Consider the following 15,312-nt stretch of genomic DNA (forward strand, 5'->3'; position numbering starts at 1 on the left):
AGTACCTGTAAGCTACTTGGTCCTTCAGAGGAAGAGCATCCCCATCCAGAACCAGTAATTTGCCCATCCCCCCAGACATGGAACTACCCACCCAAAGAATCCCCATCTTTCCAGGAGTCAAGCATTATTTATTTGCCCTCATTCAGCCCAGCACTGCTTTCAAGCACTACTGAGATGAGCAACTTTACAAGGTAGTCTAAACTTTTCCCAGCAGTTCCCAAGCACTCCCTTTGCAAAGTTAACTGAAGACATTTTTAAAACCATATAAGCAATAATGGACTGGACTGTCTCTTAGGTTTATAAGCTAGTAGCTAGCCTGCCAACAATTCTTAAGCTGCAGTGCTTGGTTTTCCTGTACAGATAGAAGGCAGTACTTTTGTACCCATCCATATATTTGGAGCAAACTTCATGGCTGCCTCAGGAGCTCACAACCCAGACTGGGCCTATGGCATTTTTCAAAAAATATTGTTTTCAGGTAGTTAACTTGCTCCCAAGCCTCAGAACATACTGTAGTTATTTTGTTCATTACAGTAGTTCCCCATGAAAGAATGGATTGATTTTCAAATTCTGTTTCTGACCTGTGTGACCTTGCACTGGTCAAGTTCCTGTAGACTTGAATAATCACTGTTCCCTACCTGTCCAGCAGGAGCAAGTTACTTTTAATCATTTGCTATTATGTCTGAACACTAAGAGAATACAAAATCTTTACACAGGATGCACTACAACTCTAGAACTCTGATTCTCAGATAAAAATGATCCTTATACAAAAGAATCCATTAGTTTGTACCGATGGGTAGGACCAACACATTCTAATTGTTCTGATCACATTCTTATACTAATACAGATTTCATAATTGTTTTCATTTAATATTTTTGTCGTTAATGATATTTCTGCAACTAACCTCCTGGGATGTGCAGTATTAGAGAAATATAACTCCTAAATCCCATAAAGGTAGTATGTTGTGGAGCATGAACAACTACTGTGGGATAAAAACAGCAATGAGTACTGAAATTATGTGCAGTGTGCTTTGGAGATAGAAACCTGCTAGTTCTTTAAAGCAACGGTTGGTTAGAAAACCAGTACACTGTCAGACAAGAAAAGAAGTAATGGCCACATCTTTCATCTCAGAAACCAAAGGATAATATTTGAAACTGTGACATCCTAAAATTTAGTTGTTGATATGCAAAAGGCTTCTTTTAATGTTACTACATTGAGGTTTTCATGTTGTTGTATCAACATTGCAATTACCAACTGATTTTACAAGCTTAGTTCCGTTATGGTATCCCAGTAATGCTACACATAACTGTAACATTGGCTGAGATGTATGCTAAACCATTTTAACAGAGATATGGCAGAAAGCTAGCCTATTAAATTTACATCTATTATAGGGCAGCTAATTGAATCTTTTGGCTGATTGTGTGTGTTGGCTTTGGAGAGCTGCCACTGATATAATTAAAAATGCTGGTCCAGGTGACTCAACACATGCCCTCCTAGTATGCACTCTGCTTTTTTCCAAGCCAGAATACAGTATTTCCTTATTTCCATCATTTACTGGTTAACAGGTTTTGTTTTGTTTTCAAGACAGTTGGTGGTTCTTAAAATGTATCCATATCAGAAATTATTTTGTTGCAAATGTGACATTTACACCTCTGCCATTGTTAAAAAAGTGTTTCGGTTTGTGGAATTTGGTAGCTTCCAATTACAGTATGAGGTTCTTTTTCAGTCCTGGCCCACCAAATTGCAAGATAGAGCATATTTCAGAACACTTATGGGCTCTTCTTTACTGGGCTGGCCTTTGAAATTCAGGGTTAATTTGGAATGAGTAGGGGAAAATGGATGGGGAACTCGTATGTGCAAGCGTGTGTGTGTGGGGGGGGATGTTTTGGATCAGGCTTTTGGTATCAGTGGACAATATACTTAAATTAAATAGAGAGAGGAGTGAGAACACAGAACAGCCTGGAGAAATCTAGCTCCCAAGGTTCCAACTGAGATGACTTTTTGTTACCCAACTGCCACCACAGGATTATCAAAAGCTAGGTTGCCCTGAGGAAATAAGGTTCTCAATTGCAGAGCCACCACCAAAAAGCTCTGTACTTGCCAACGTAACCAATTTCACCACAGGAACACAAACCAGACCTCAGACCTGGATCTTAGATTATGACCATGGTTAATTGCAGCAAGGTAAGGTAAAAAGGTAAAAGACGCCTGGACGATTAAGTCCATCCAGTCAAAGGCAACTATGGGGTTGCGGTGCTCATCTCGCTTTCAGGCCGAAGGAGCTGGCGTTTGTCCAGACAGCTTTCCAGGTCATGTGGCCAGCATGACTAAACCGCTTCTGGCGCAACAGAACACCGTGACAGAGTACACAGACTTCGATTTAGGCCTAGAAAGCCAACACAACTGGTGCAAATAAGTGGCGCCACATCTTTAGGCCTTCTGGCTACCATTGGAGTTGCCTTCAGAGGTAGCCCCATAGAAAACACATTGCCTTAGTCCAGTTTTCTCTCCCCCTCTCCCCGCGCCCATCCAAACTGCCTGGTGTTGGGAGAACCCCCAGAACACCTCAAGGGAGGAAAAGAGGGGAGGTTGCTCCATCAGCTCAAGCACTTCTGCTTGCCTGATGAAACCATCTCCTAAGTACTACACTGAATCCCTCCCATAGCATCCTTCAGCCACAAAATGCCTACAAACAGGAATGTCATCCTAGGATGGAGAATAGGCCAAGCAGGGGCTGTGCATGCATTAATTTTCAGCTGCAAGCTGAAAGAAACGGGAGGCTTGAGTTTCTCTGCAGGCTAAATCCCACAAAGCTGTGGTTTGGTGGGTGGCTGGGCTCCCATTGAAACAAGAGCTGTTGGAACATCCATGCTGTAACTCCTTCCACCCTATGCTAGTCAGGATGCACACCTGTGGATCCATATATCCTAAAGACCCCCCAGTCTCTACTGATTTCCATTCCCAGGATACCAAACCCGGGTTAAGTGCTGGAGCCTCTCGGAGATTGGGGTGAACGCAACAGTATTATCCTTGCCCATTATGTTCATTTCGATTGTAAGCCACCTTGTATATTTGTTATAGGAAGGTGGAATATGCTGCTTTATTATCTTTATGTGGTGCAGGCAATTCTACTGAGGGGTGGGTGAGGGGCGTCCACATTTCTCTCGCGTCAAAGCAGCTAGAATTGACACACATTGACACACACTCCTTTAGACTGAATATATATATATATTCGCGACTCGGCAACCAGAGATGAGCTCGTGCAATAATTTTGGTGTCCGCGTTAAGGAGCTGGGAGGCTCGCGGTTCTGCACGGGTGGAAGCAACGCGCGCTGAGGCTCCTCGGGCGGGAAAGAGCCTCCTCCTCCTCCTCCTCCGCGGCCTTAGAATAACGGCAAACGTAGCAGGCGGCATGCGCGAGCCGCCCCCAAGCGCCTTTCGCCTCAGCAGCTCGCGCGAGACTCCTGACGCACCTCCCTCCGCTCCCCCTCCTTCCCGGGCACGAGACATGCCAGCCAAAACTTCCGGGTGTACGCACTTTCATACCAGGCGGCGGTTGGTTATAATGATGCGTGCGCACTCAGCCGCCCTTAGCGCTTCTCAGGGCGGCGCATGCGCTAATTGAATGCGCCACTCCGCTAGTCAAGTCTTCCCTCCCTCTCCCCTCATTGACTATGTCTCTTATCTTGCTCTCGTTATTTGTCCATCTCTTCACACCGTTTTTAAAAGCCTAGCCTTTGCCAACGATCCTTGTGCTTAGCTACCTATGAGTAGCCGGCTTGCGGGGGGTTGGGAGGGGTGGACGGACAGCGACCTGCAATACACACAGATAAGAATCGCAAGCGAGAGGCGTCCCCGCTTCACCTCAGACTATTTTTCTCGGACAGCAGAAAGGGCGACTCTGGTGACCTCCCATGTCACGTGACAGGGCTCCTGCCCTTGCTGCCCGGCATCGGGATGCCCTCCCTTGCGCCTGATAAAACAAATAATTCAAGAACAGCATCTTATGGGCGAAATGCATTCCCTTTCCGCTTAGAGTCTCGGTGTGAAGCGATTGCATCTCCACCGCGACAGGAATGCGGCGAAGCGGTGCGCCGCGAACCGAGAGGCTCTTCCTTTTTCAGGCGGATCTTCAGGGCAGCCCTGCTCGGGGTCCTTGTTCACCTGGGTCCCGGCGTGACCTCTGCAGGCTTTGGGAGGCGTGAGCCGGGCATTAGAAACCGGCGTTGGCTGGCGAGAGGGGTTCCGAGCGGCACCGGAGCCTCCCCGCGAGCATTCTGCGCTTCTCGGCTCGCGCGGGGAGGATTTATGAGCTGGGTGTGGGGAGAGCCCGCGAGGCGGCGGCGGCGGAGGCTCCTGGGGCAGCATGGTGAGTCTCTGGAGGGTGAGACCTCGGAGGGGAGAAGAGAGGCAGGGAGAATTTGAAGTTCTCCCTAGTGCAGGACGGCCCTTTTAGGGCTTTCGGGACAAATCTTGTTTTTGAGAGCGAGGGCTGAAGCCGGAATAGGGGTGTCTCTGTGTGTGTGTGGGGGGGGGGGGAGAGGTCGGGGGTGGGGAAGCTGTGGGCCTCTGGATGTTGCTGAACACCACCTTCTGTCCGCGCCAACCAGGATGGCCAGTGACTCGGGGTGATGGGAGCTGTAGCCCAGCAGCATCTGCAGGGCCACAGGTTCCCCATCCCTGATCTGAAATGAAGGCCGGGCCTTTGGATGCTGCGGACTCCCACAATCCCTACCCTATGGACGGCAGCCCATCTTCTGTCCAACTGCCTACTTGGGGATGTGGGGTTGCCTGTTTTCAAATATCCGTGTGCAACCTCACAGGAGGGCAGTGGTGGCCACCAATTTGGATGAATTTAAAAGAGTACCGAGGAAATTTGAGGCTATCTCCTGCCAACCTAGCAGTTCGAAAGCATGTCAAAGTGCAAGCAGATAAATAGGTACCACTCCAGTGGGAAGGTAAACGGTGTTTCTGTGCACTGCTCTGGTTTGCCAGAAGCGGCTTAGTCATGCTGGCCACATGACCCGGAAGCTGTACGCCGGCTTCCTTGGCCAATAAAGCGAGATGAGTGCTGCAACCCCAGAGTTGGTCATGACTGGACCTAATGGTCAGGGGTCCCTTTACCTTTACCTTACTGATGGCTATGCCCTTGCCTCCACAGGGAGAGGCAACGAATGCTTTTGGATGCCAGTTGCTGGCAAACACAGGGTGAAGGTCTTGCTTATGGACTTTCCACAGGCAGCTGCCTGGCCACTGTGTGTACAAGATGCTGGGCCAAATGGGGGCAACTGTGCTAATCTAGTAGGCTCTTCTTAGGTTAACTTGGGGAAGCGTGGCCACATGTGTTCTCCTTTTTCCTGTGTGGGTGGACTTTCTAGGTGGGGTGGGTGAGGCCTAGTTTCATCTGACCTGCCACAGGGCCCAGGCCTGCTGATAAGACATTGTTCCTGTTGAGGTGTTCCAGCTCTTCATTTGTGATTCAGGGACAGTCAATTGATCAAGCTCAATGGAATGCAAAATGTGTGTGTGCACTGAAAACAAAGAAATCACCAAGTCAATGGATATAGTCAACCTGAAACTACAAATTTATCCAGATTTCCAGCTATTCTAATATATACCCTATGAAAAAAATACAGTTGGGTTTTATTTGCTTGTTGAGAACTGATTTGGCTGAGTCTAATCCGTTTAATATTGCTGTTCTTAAATATAAGCACAAGCTGTGAGGCTGGATAAGAAGGGCATATAAACGTGCTGAAATAGCAGTTCCACCTCACCTGCTTCTGTGATGAAAGGTGGTTGTCTCCTTGTACCATACTTGATAAATTTCACTTGGAAATATACATAAGTATGAGAATGACCACTGGTGGTATTGGTACAATTTGGGGGAGTGGGGTTGGCTGCAGATGGCACCTGTGATAGTAGTATGCATTCCAGATTTCAGTGACCCAACCACTGCTGAATGAGTGGTCAGCCTGTGTTGTTTCAGTGACCTGCAAGCCCTTCTGTAAAACTTCAAAGAAAAAAAAATCAACTTCATATATGTGTTTCAAATCACCCTGAATATCACTTCTTACACTCCATTACCTAGATTTGCCACCAAGCATACACTGAGTCATGGTGTCCTATGAAATCTCTGCTCTTTCCCAACTGTATTTGTGTGATGTGTCATATATGTGTTTTGCAAACGTATTTGCCACATTTGCACCATGTAAGCCTTACATGTACACCTAAAAATATTAGTGGAAAATGAACCCAAGTGTATATGGGATGGATTGCCCCATTAAATACTATTAGTCATATAGTTAAGTGGAATTGCCATACCACTGAAACTGGATGCCTCAACTGTTGGGAGAGGACAGCTATCAACCACTTAAGCACATTGCTTGTGACCTTTCAAAAGCACCCGTTTATCTGCTGTTGGAAAAAGAATGCAGTATTGCTTCCAATTTAGTGATGAAAGTCATTATTTATTTATTATTTTTATAGTATGCTTAAAATTGTTTTATAGCATTAAAAACAATAAAATTCAATAAATTGCAAAACAAAAAATGCAAAACAAAAAATCAATAAAGCAGGATGTAAAACAAATAAAAACATGCAGTATGCTCTAGAGTTCTTCATTGTAATTTCAGGTGTATTGTCCTTCAGTTGTCAACTTGAAAGTGAGAACTGAGACCTTAGTTATCCACTGAAAAGTATTTTTTGGTACTTTTTGAGTAAAACCCTGCAATAAACTGGATTCTCCCAATATTAGGTGAATGATTCCTGAAACATGGTATTGTGACCAGCTGAGTGGATGTCCACTGATGTAGATCTGGAAGGGAAGAGGTTCTCTTCTTATGTTAACCTTATGGTTTGAAAATCACTGCTGCACATCTCTTTTCTAGTTTGCTCTTTAGACCAGGTCCTGTATTTCAACATGGCTCATTCCATGCTAGTGTTGCCTTATTGGGGAACTGGGGTGATCCTGGCATGGAAAGGAGCAATATTTTCAACTCCCTTTCACATGGCCCGAAGTTTCTGAAACCACAGAAGAGATGCAAGAAGGAACCAGGCTACAGAGAATCCCATGCTGTTGAGACTGTTGAAAGAGCTTTAGAATTCATACTACATATTATCTTTAGGGGCAAAACTTCTTAATGTAGGCATGATAAATGTTGCATGAGATATATCGTACTTTAAGAACCTCTTAGCCAGTGGTGTTTGAGAAACTGGGTCACTAAGCAGCAGTCTTCTGAACTACTTATTATCTTCCATTGATTTAGACTGTGGGAAGCAGCCTTGTACAACTGCAACCTAGTGAATCCTGCTAGGACCTGTTTAGTTTCTGTTTTCAGCCTGGACTTGAGGATCTGTTGCATTCCAGCAGAGCAAGGGTGCAGCTCCCAGATTTCCAGCTCTACAGTGCCATTGGTTGCTTATAGTGAAGCTGTTGTTGTTTTTGTTAGAGAAACTACTAATGCTGCATTGCAAACAGTTTTGAAACTGAGTTTCAAAAGCAGCGTCCCGAATCAGCCCTGTAGTCATGTTATTTCTAAAGAGCAATATAAAAATCTGAGAAATAGTGCTGTTGTGCTCTGCATTTCACCTTATACATTTTTCTCTCTGTTAACCTAGATCATGTCTTTCATATTTAACCTGTTTTGTCAATTGCTCTATGCATACCACTTATCACAATGCCTTATCAGAATGTGGTTCCAAACTGTCTGACCTCTAGATATTGTTACAATGCAGCTGCTAAATTCTATTCAAAACAAAGTGCTGCAGCAAAAGTAAATATTAGGCATAATTATGTGCAAACAATTTTCTTGCCCTTGAATAAGTTATTTCCTGGGGGCCTTTTATAGTCTGACTGTATTATGGTCACTATTTTTCCATGAAATCTCAGACTATGATTTATCATAGCACTCGGATGAAAAGTGTATACTATAGATTTACGCAATAGTAATGTGTTTGTAAAGGGACGCAGGTGGCGCTATGGGTTAAAGCCTCAGCGCCTAGGACTTGCCGATCGAAAGGTCGGTGGTTCGAATCCCTGCGGCGGGGTGCGCTCCCGCTGCTCGGTCCCAGCGCCTGCCAACCTAGCAGTTCGAAAGCACCTCCGGGTGCAAGTAGATAAATAGGGACCGCTTACCAGCGGGAAGGTAAACAGCGTTTCCGTGTGCGGCTCTGGCTCGCCAGAGCAGCGATGTCACGCTGGCCACGTGACCCGGAAGTGTCTCCGGACAGCGCTGGCCCCTGGCCTCTTAAGTGAGATGGGCGCACAACCCCAGAGTCTGTCAAGACTGGCCCATACGGGCAGGGGTACCTTTACCTTTTTTAATGTGTTTGTAAGTAATAAAGTGATGTTTAGCAATTGGTAAGCCTTGCTTTTTACCAATATTTTTGGGAAACATGGATTGCCGACTTGGGTATATAAGATGCTAAAAGCATCTTGGGTAGTTTTCTCTCACTGTGAAGTAAAATGTTAGTCTGCTGCATCTCAGATGGTGCACTATGCATGCCTAGCAGTTTTTTTTAAATTCCAATATGCAGAAACTTGAATATGGGTTCTAAATGCCACATTAAACTGATAATTTTTGACTGGTGTTGGTTGCCAAATACCATATATACTTGAGTATAAGCTGACCTTTTCAGCACATTTTTAATGCTGAAAAAGCCCCCCATGGCTTATACTTGAGTGAGGCGGGTGGCAGTGGCAGAGGGACGAGCAGGCCGAAAGGAGCCTTTTCTCGCCGCTTGTCCCGCTGCAGCCCACCTCTCACAAGGGCAGGCACAGGAGCCGCGGTTGGGAGAGGCGCTGCGCTGTGCCTCTCCCAACTGCAGCTCCTATGCCTGCTCTTGCAAGCGGCAGAGGAATGAGCAGCCCAAAAGAGCCCTTTCGGGCTGCTTGTTCTTCCTCCACTACTGCTGCTGCCACCACCAGGGTTGTGGTGTGGTGAACCGGCTTATACGCGAGTCAATAAGTTTTCCTACTTTTTTGTGCTAAAATTAGGTGCCCCGGCTTATATTTGGGTCAGCTTATACTCGAGTATATACGGTAAATGCTTTTTTTGCTGCTGCTGCTGCATCACACTGTTGACTCATGTTAAGCTTGCAGTCCACCAAGACCCCTACATCCTTTTCACATGTACTGCTAGTAAGCCAGGTGTCTCCCATCCTATACAGTGGTACCTTGGGTTACATACACTTCAGGTTACAGACTCCGCTAACCCAGAAATAGTACCTCATGTTAAGAACTTTGCTTCAGGATGAGAACAGAAATCATGCTCCGGCAGTGCGGCAGCAGCAGGAGGCCCCATTAGCTAAAGTGGTGCTTCAGGTTAAGAACAGTTTCAGGTTAAGTACGGACCTCCGGAACGAATTAAGTACTTAATCCGAGGTACCACTGTATTTGTGCATCTGTTTCTTCCTGCCAAAGTGCAGGAAGTTTTTGTTTTGCTGTCTTTAAGAATTGAGATGCAACTTTTATGTGGATGGGGTGGGATGTGCATTATCTGTCTTGCATTGGTAAATGGAGAACTGGAATGTGAACCTGATGTGTGATATGGGATGGTGCTTGGGGAACATTTTGTGTTTGCGCGCTTTCCTTTGCTAGCTGGAGAGCCTTTCTCGCTCCACCCACTGTGTGGCCCCTGGAAGATGGCCATCTTTGAATTCAGCCCTTGAACCAAAAGAGTTTTCCCACCAGATATTTAGTCTCTGGTTTTTTCTTTGTTTTACTTCTTATTCCATATCTTTACTTCTTATTCACCCAATATAGATTTCTAAAGGCTTATAGGTATAAGACTTTGTGATGGAAATTACCACATGTATTCTAATTATGCAAATTCATCACTACAGTATTGCACAGACCACATTGGATAGTATTATACTCACAACCTCTTTATTTTAGGCTGCAGGCTGGATATGAAGGTGTACAGCATGGTAGCATGTAACATTAAAAAAAAATAGCTTTATTTACAAAATTGTTTTATTTATGAAATTGTCATTTTTATAGTTCAGTTGCTTTGAAATATTTTATAGTAAGTTTCCTATAGTAGGCACAGGTGTATCTGGGCTTCTGCATGTATTATGGATCAGCTCTAAATAACCAGTTTTTAAAGATAAAAGAGAGAATGGACCCAAGTCTGGAAGTTGTGACTTGTTTCTGACAAGTGACTAATTGCAAGCTTGGCCCAGGCAGGGTAAGAATTCGAAGTGAGCATTCTCTGTCCCCCTTTAAAACACATTTTTAAAACTAATGTTGGTGGTTATGTAATTTATTTGATCTTCAGAAATAGTGTGCTACAATGGAAAAACAGCTAGATATGTGCTTTCTTTCCTAGAAAGCCATATTTCTGAATCCTTTATCAATGCCTTTATGGAGGGATTAGGACAAACAGTCGTAAGTTCACAGTTACAAAAACAACCCTGCAGTATATAAAGGTTCATTTTAGAACTGTAGGCTTTGAAATATAAAAAAATGTTCCGGCATGTTAACATACATTGGCTTATTTCTCCACAGGGTGTGATAGGTGTGCAGCTGGTGGTTACCATGGTGATGGCTAGTATTATACAGAAGATCATACCTCACTACTCTCTGGCGCGGTGGCTTCTCTGTAGTGGCAGGTAAGATAAGGGCAACAAATTGAACGTCTGACAAAGTGGGTTCTAGCCCATGAAAGCTTATACCATAATACCACTGATAAGACTGTAAGGTGTTGTTGTAATTGCCCAATTCTGTAATGCATTTGCGTTTACCTAGAAACAAATCATAGTGATGTGCAGATCTTGAAAGTTTGGCTTTCAATAGAATAGTCACTTTCAATCTTTTAAAGTCATTTGGAGATTTATCACCGTACTGTAACTTCAGATGAAATTGAGTAATACGTGATGTGCTTAGTTATACTACTGTGTATCTTAATGAACATAACTCTTGGCAGGGTTCTTGTTGCAGACTATTCTGTTCCATCGAAGTTCCTCTTAATCCTGTGGCAACATATTTCTTCCTTAAGTGCCTGTAATAAAATACAGTTTCTCCTATAGTTGAAATACGAAGTTGAAAATGAAGCAAAGTAGCGGGATAGTTTATTCACAAAACAAGCTGTTGTTAGGGGCAAGTATACTATTTGTGATACATTTCTTAGTGATCTGGATCACAATAGTTCAAGATTAGTCATAAATTTCCATTTGGATGTGTTCTTTTCTTTGTGGGTTGTCTTGTCAACAGATAGTTCTGAAAAAATAGTGAAGTATTAGCAACATAATCCCCTAGCTTGCAGACTATTTTGATATAAATGTTGTGAAATTCCAGATAGCAAGAATTAATCTTTTTTAAAAAAAATATTCCCATAGTAAGAAATCAGTTAAAGATGTTGATTAAATAATTCCACACCTAGTTCAAACAAAGTCACTTTAAAATGTGGGAGGCTTAGGTGTTCAGCTGATTGGTTTTACAAGTAATAACTAATGGTTTTCCCATTCACCTTAAATTATTTCTGTTCCTAAAAGGGGTGAATTGATTATTCAAGTAAGGATTGTATGAGCCAGGTGGCTGGATGGGAAATGCAAGGAAGGATTGTGGGAGCTGGTAGTCATTATCAGTGGCTGCTTGTTCTAGACAATTGCTCAAACATCTCACTAGAGAGGACAGGTAGAAGCACAAATTAGGCAGAGGGGATGATATAGTTGCATTGGCCCTTGCTTGGTGTTAAAACAACAGCATTTTGTTGGTCCATTATGGACTCCTATAGAGATTTTTACAGCTACTCCTGGGTATTCATGGGGACTGTCATAGAATATTGGAAGTCCTAACATTAATTTAGCTGCAGTAGTGAAAATATTGCATGTTGCCAGTGGTTATTTTTGCATAGCAACACAACCCTTTTATGTTTTGTTCTGAACTCTTAATAACCAAGTTACTTAGTGTCAGGGGCTCAGGAGCAGAGACACAGGGGAGAGAGGAAACGGAGAGCGAAGGGGAGGAATCTGAGGGCAGTTTAGGGGAGTATGACAGTGGCCCGAGAGATTCCATGAGCTTCTCCAGCGATTCAGAAGATTCCCAGAGGGGAGCGCCGGTGGCCAGGGCAAGGGGGGTCCCAGGGGGGACACACCAGAAGCAAGGGGCCAGCGGGGACTCCCAAAGCAGCAGTGGGAGATCAGGACCAGTTCCCCCACCAGAGCGGAGTGGGGGGGAGGAGTCCCATGAATCAGGGCCAGCGTCTTCTCCAGTAGGGAGAGAAAATGAGTCAGGGCTGGCCACGCCTCCATCGGAGAGTGAGGGAACGGAGGGGGAGTCAGGTCCAGCTACCCCCCCCCCCGAGGGGGGAAGCAGTGACAGGAGCAGTGAAACGGTCAGAAGGAAGGTTGCCGGCTGGGCGCGCGCGCCAAGTTCAAATGTACAGGTGCGCGGGACAGCTGGAAGCCCGGATTGGGAGCCAGGTCCTAAAGCACGCCGGAGGCAGGGGGAAGAATCCGGGGACTCAGCATCAGAAGAGTCCAGAAAGGGCAACACCCCAGCGGGCAGACGGACCCAGAGGAGGAAAGAGCAGAGGAAGAGGTGGAGCAAGGCTAGAGTCTTAAACTGGTGTCTGGGGGGAGGAGATTCAGACGGAGCTTCAGCGGTCTAGCGTTGAGACGTAGAGCTGCACGCCATGACTTTGAAATCGAAACTGAACTTCAATAAAGACTTTTGTATATAACAACGAACTGGCGTTGGTCCTTTGTGAGCTGGAACCTCGGGCACCCCGACACTTAGAATGTGGGATTTTGGTTTCAGAAGCTGTTTGAAAGGATGAAAATGCTGAAAATGTAGGCAAATGGCAAAAAAGTGGGGTTTGGGCAGAAATGAAGAGTGTGATTGCTTTGCCCCCCACCTCCAGTCACCAGAGGCTTTTGGTAGTCACTGTGTGCTTTTAAAACTATTTTTGAACCTCATTAGTTGAGTCACAGCACTTTTAAACTGATATCTTTGAAGCTCCTTATGTGCGTTTCTGTAACATAGTAAGCTACTCTTTTGAAACCTCAATGTACAAAAGTGACACCAGTTTGGAAGCTCATTCTGATAAACTAGGGCTATCTACTACAGGGCAACATTTATGTAAGGCAGTATGTGACATATGATAACATCAGCTTGAAATCAGGAATTTTGTGAATGAACAAGAAAGCAAATTCTTTTATATTTAGTCTGACAAACACCTGTATTTCTCTTGGTACCTGCTTCTTCAAAAATCTGGTAGCTTGCGATGGTATCTGCATCCCACAGAAGAAGAATTACGTATTCTTGCCGGGAAACAACAAAAAGGAAAAAGCAAGAAAGATAGGTAAGTAAGCAATATGAGCCCGTCACTGTTTTTCAACCTCTGTCTCCTAGCTAGAAAATGGGGATGACTATTTGCTATTCCAATTAGTCTTTGAAAATGAAGAAAAATACTGTTCTACATATGGAAAACTGGATGGATGTGCACATCTGCCCCCCAATACACATAGAATATAATAGAATCTCTAAGGTATTTGCCTTCTCTCCACCATTATCCCCATATTGAGTATGGCTTATAAATTTTGTTTGTTTACTGTAGGAGTGGCTAACTCTTCATTTGCAGCCCTGATCCAAACCATTTTTCCCACTCCCTCTGACTCCACCAACTTTGGCTGCACCCTGATGCTAAATAAATCACACACATAGAGAAAGAAAGAGAGGGAGACCTGGTAACTTTGATGGCACTCAGCATATGGAATGGTTTTTATGATGTGTCTCTCTTTACAGGAAATATAATGGTCATATTGAAAACAAACCGCTAACCATTCCTAAAGACATTGATCTTCATCTGGAAACAAAGTCTATTACTGAAATAGATGCATTAGGTAAGGGTCTGAGACCATTATAAACTGCATGGTGTCACAATTGTGTATTCTTTAATCCGAAATGTATGGTGTTGTCCAAAGAGAGCTACATAATTCTTAATTCCAGGTTTGTTCAGGTACTTTCTTGTAGAACAAACATTTTCAAAGGTGCAAATTAGCCTTTTTTGAATTTCTAATCTGGTCCCTGTTTTAAAAGCATCTAGTTTCTAAACAATGACTTGCAATATTAGTGGAGAACTTGGGAGGTGAAGGGTAAGCTCATTATAGCTGTCCCTAGCTTTGCATAGTAAATTGTGTATGTTGAGAAATGAATGTCATGTAACAACCATTATTTGTTTTACAGCCAATTTCAAATAAATCATGAAGGGAGGAAGCTATTTTAAGTTTTACGTTGGAAAGATTTACTTCACTTTGAGCATCAGTGCATGCTGGAGGAGGACTTTCTGATGGCATACAGAAAGGGCTCCAATCAGCATCATTTTAGAGAGAGAAGACCCACTATACATTGTAGGCTAAACTTAAAGTTTTTAAGCTGTCCCAAGATGATACTGATATCAGACTGGTCATGGTAGTTCTCATAGAGTTATGTATTTGATGGCAGGTAGAACACACACTTTGCATGGATGCAATCCTGATCAGTCCATGGCGTCGTCAGATAAAACGCCTGTGGTTGCAGAGCTGGGGAACATCCCTGTTTGTGATCCTGGCAAGCCATTGCTAATCAGAGTGGACTGTATGAAACTGGATGGACCAGTAGTGTAGCTAGGTATAATAAAGCAGTGAATCCATTTGAACTGGATTCAAGGAGCAATATCCTCCTTGCCAGAAAACTTGTGCCTTCTATTTGGTGTATCTGGATATTCTAGCTATTTTCCGCATTTTGTGATTGGTCGTCTAGTAATCTAATTATAGTTGAAAGTTGTTGTTGTTGTTGTTTTAAGAAAACAACAATGAAAGGTTGATAACTGCAGTTCATGTATGGACATCCTGGGTGTATTTGAAACTCTAGGAACCACAGATGCTAAAATGTTTTCTGCTTGTATTTCAGTTACTAAGTAACCATTTATATTTCAGCCTTGCATTATTTTCCTGAATATCAGTGGCTGGTGGACTTCACAGTTGCGGCTACAGTGGTATATTTGGTTACTGAAGCCTACTACAGCTGGGTGAAGCCCTCACAAGAAATGAATATCAGTATAGTCTGGTGTCTGCTTGTTCTGGCTTTTGCAATGTATCCTTTTACAGTGTCACAACTGTTCTGTATGACTGCTTAAAAGAAGATCTAATGTTCTGTGAAACACGCAGGAGATAATTTGTTGCTTTTAATTGAATCATAGGAAGTCTTATGGTAGCGTTCATCTAAAGCATGCATAATTCATTATTACATAGTGCATTATTCTGTATGAAAGAATTTTTCTTTGTCCAGAAGCATAGCCAACATCTACAAGACATGCACAGTACTGTGCAGCA

At 43.9% G+C, this 15,312-nt stretch overlaps 1 protein-coding gene across 1 annotated transcript in view; it reads left to right on the forward strand.

Annotated features, from left to right (window-relative positions):
* The first annotated feature begins 3,702 nt into the window (after window positions 1-3,702).
* Window positions 3,703-15,312, forward strand: part of TMEM161B (transmembrane protein 161B) — a 32,494-nt gene continuing 20,884 nt past the window's right edge. Inside the window, exons 1-5 of the mRNA XM_079995242.1 lie at window positions 3,703-4,366; window positions 10,505-10,608; window positions 13,218-13,301; window positions 13,745-13,842; window positions 14,917-15,073. Of these exons, the coding sequence (XP_079851368.1) occupies window positions 4,364-4,366; window positions 10,505-10,608; window positions 13,218-13,301; window positions 13,745-13,842; window positions 14,917-15,073 (446 nt within the window). The 5' untranslated portion in view covers window positions 3,703-4,363. The remainder of the gene's footprint in view (window positions 4,367-10,504; window positions 10,609-13,217; window positions 13,302-13,744; window positions 13,843-14,916; window positions 15,074-15,312) is intronic.

This window comes from Podarcis cretensis (assembly GCF_951804945.1).
Source record: "Podarcis cretensis genome assembly, chromosome: 11".
NCBI classification, from domain to species: Eukaryota; Metazoa; Chordata; class Lepidosauria; order Squamata; family Lacertidae; genus Podarcis; species Podarcis cretensis.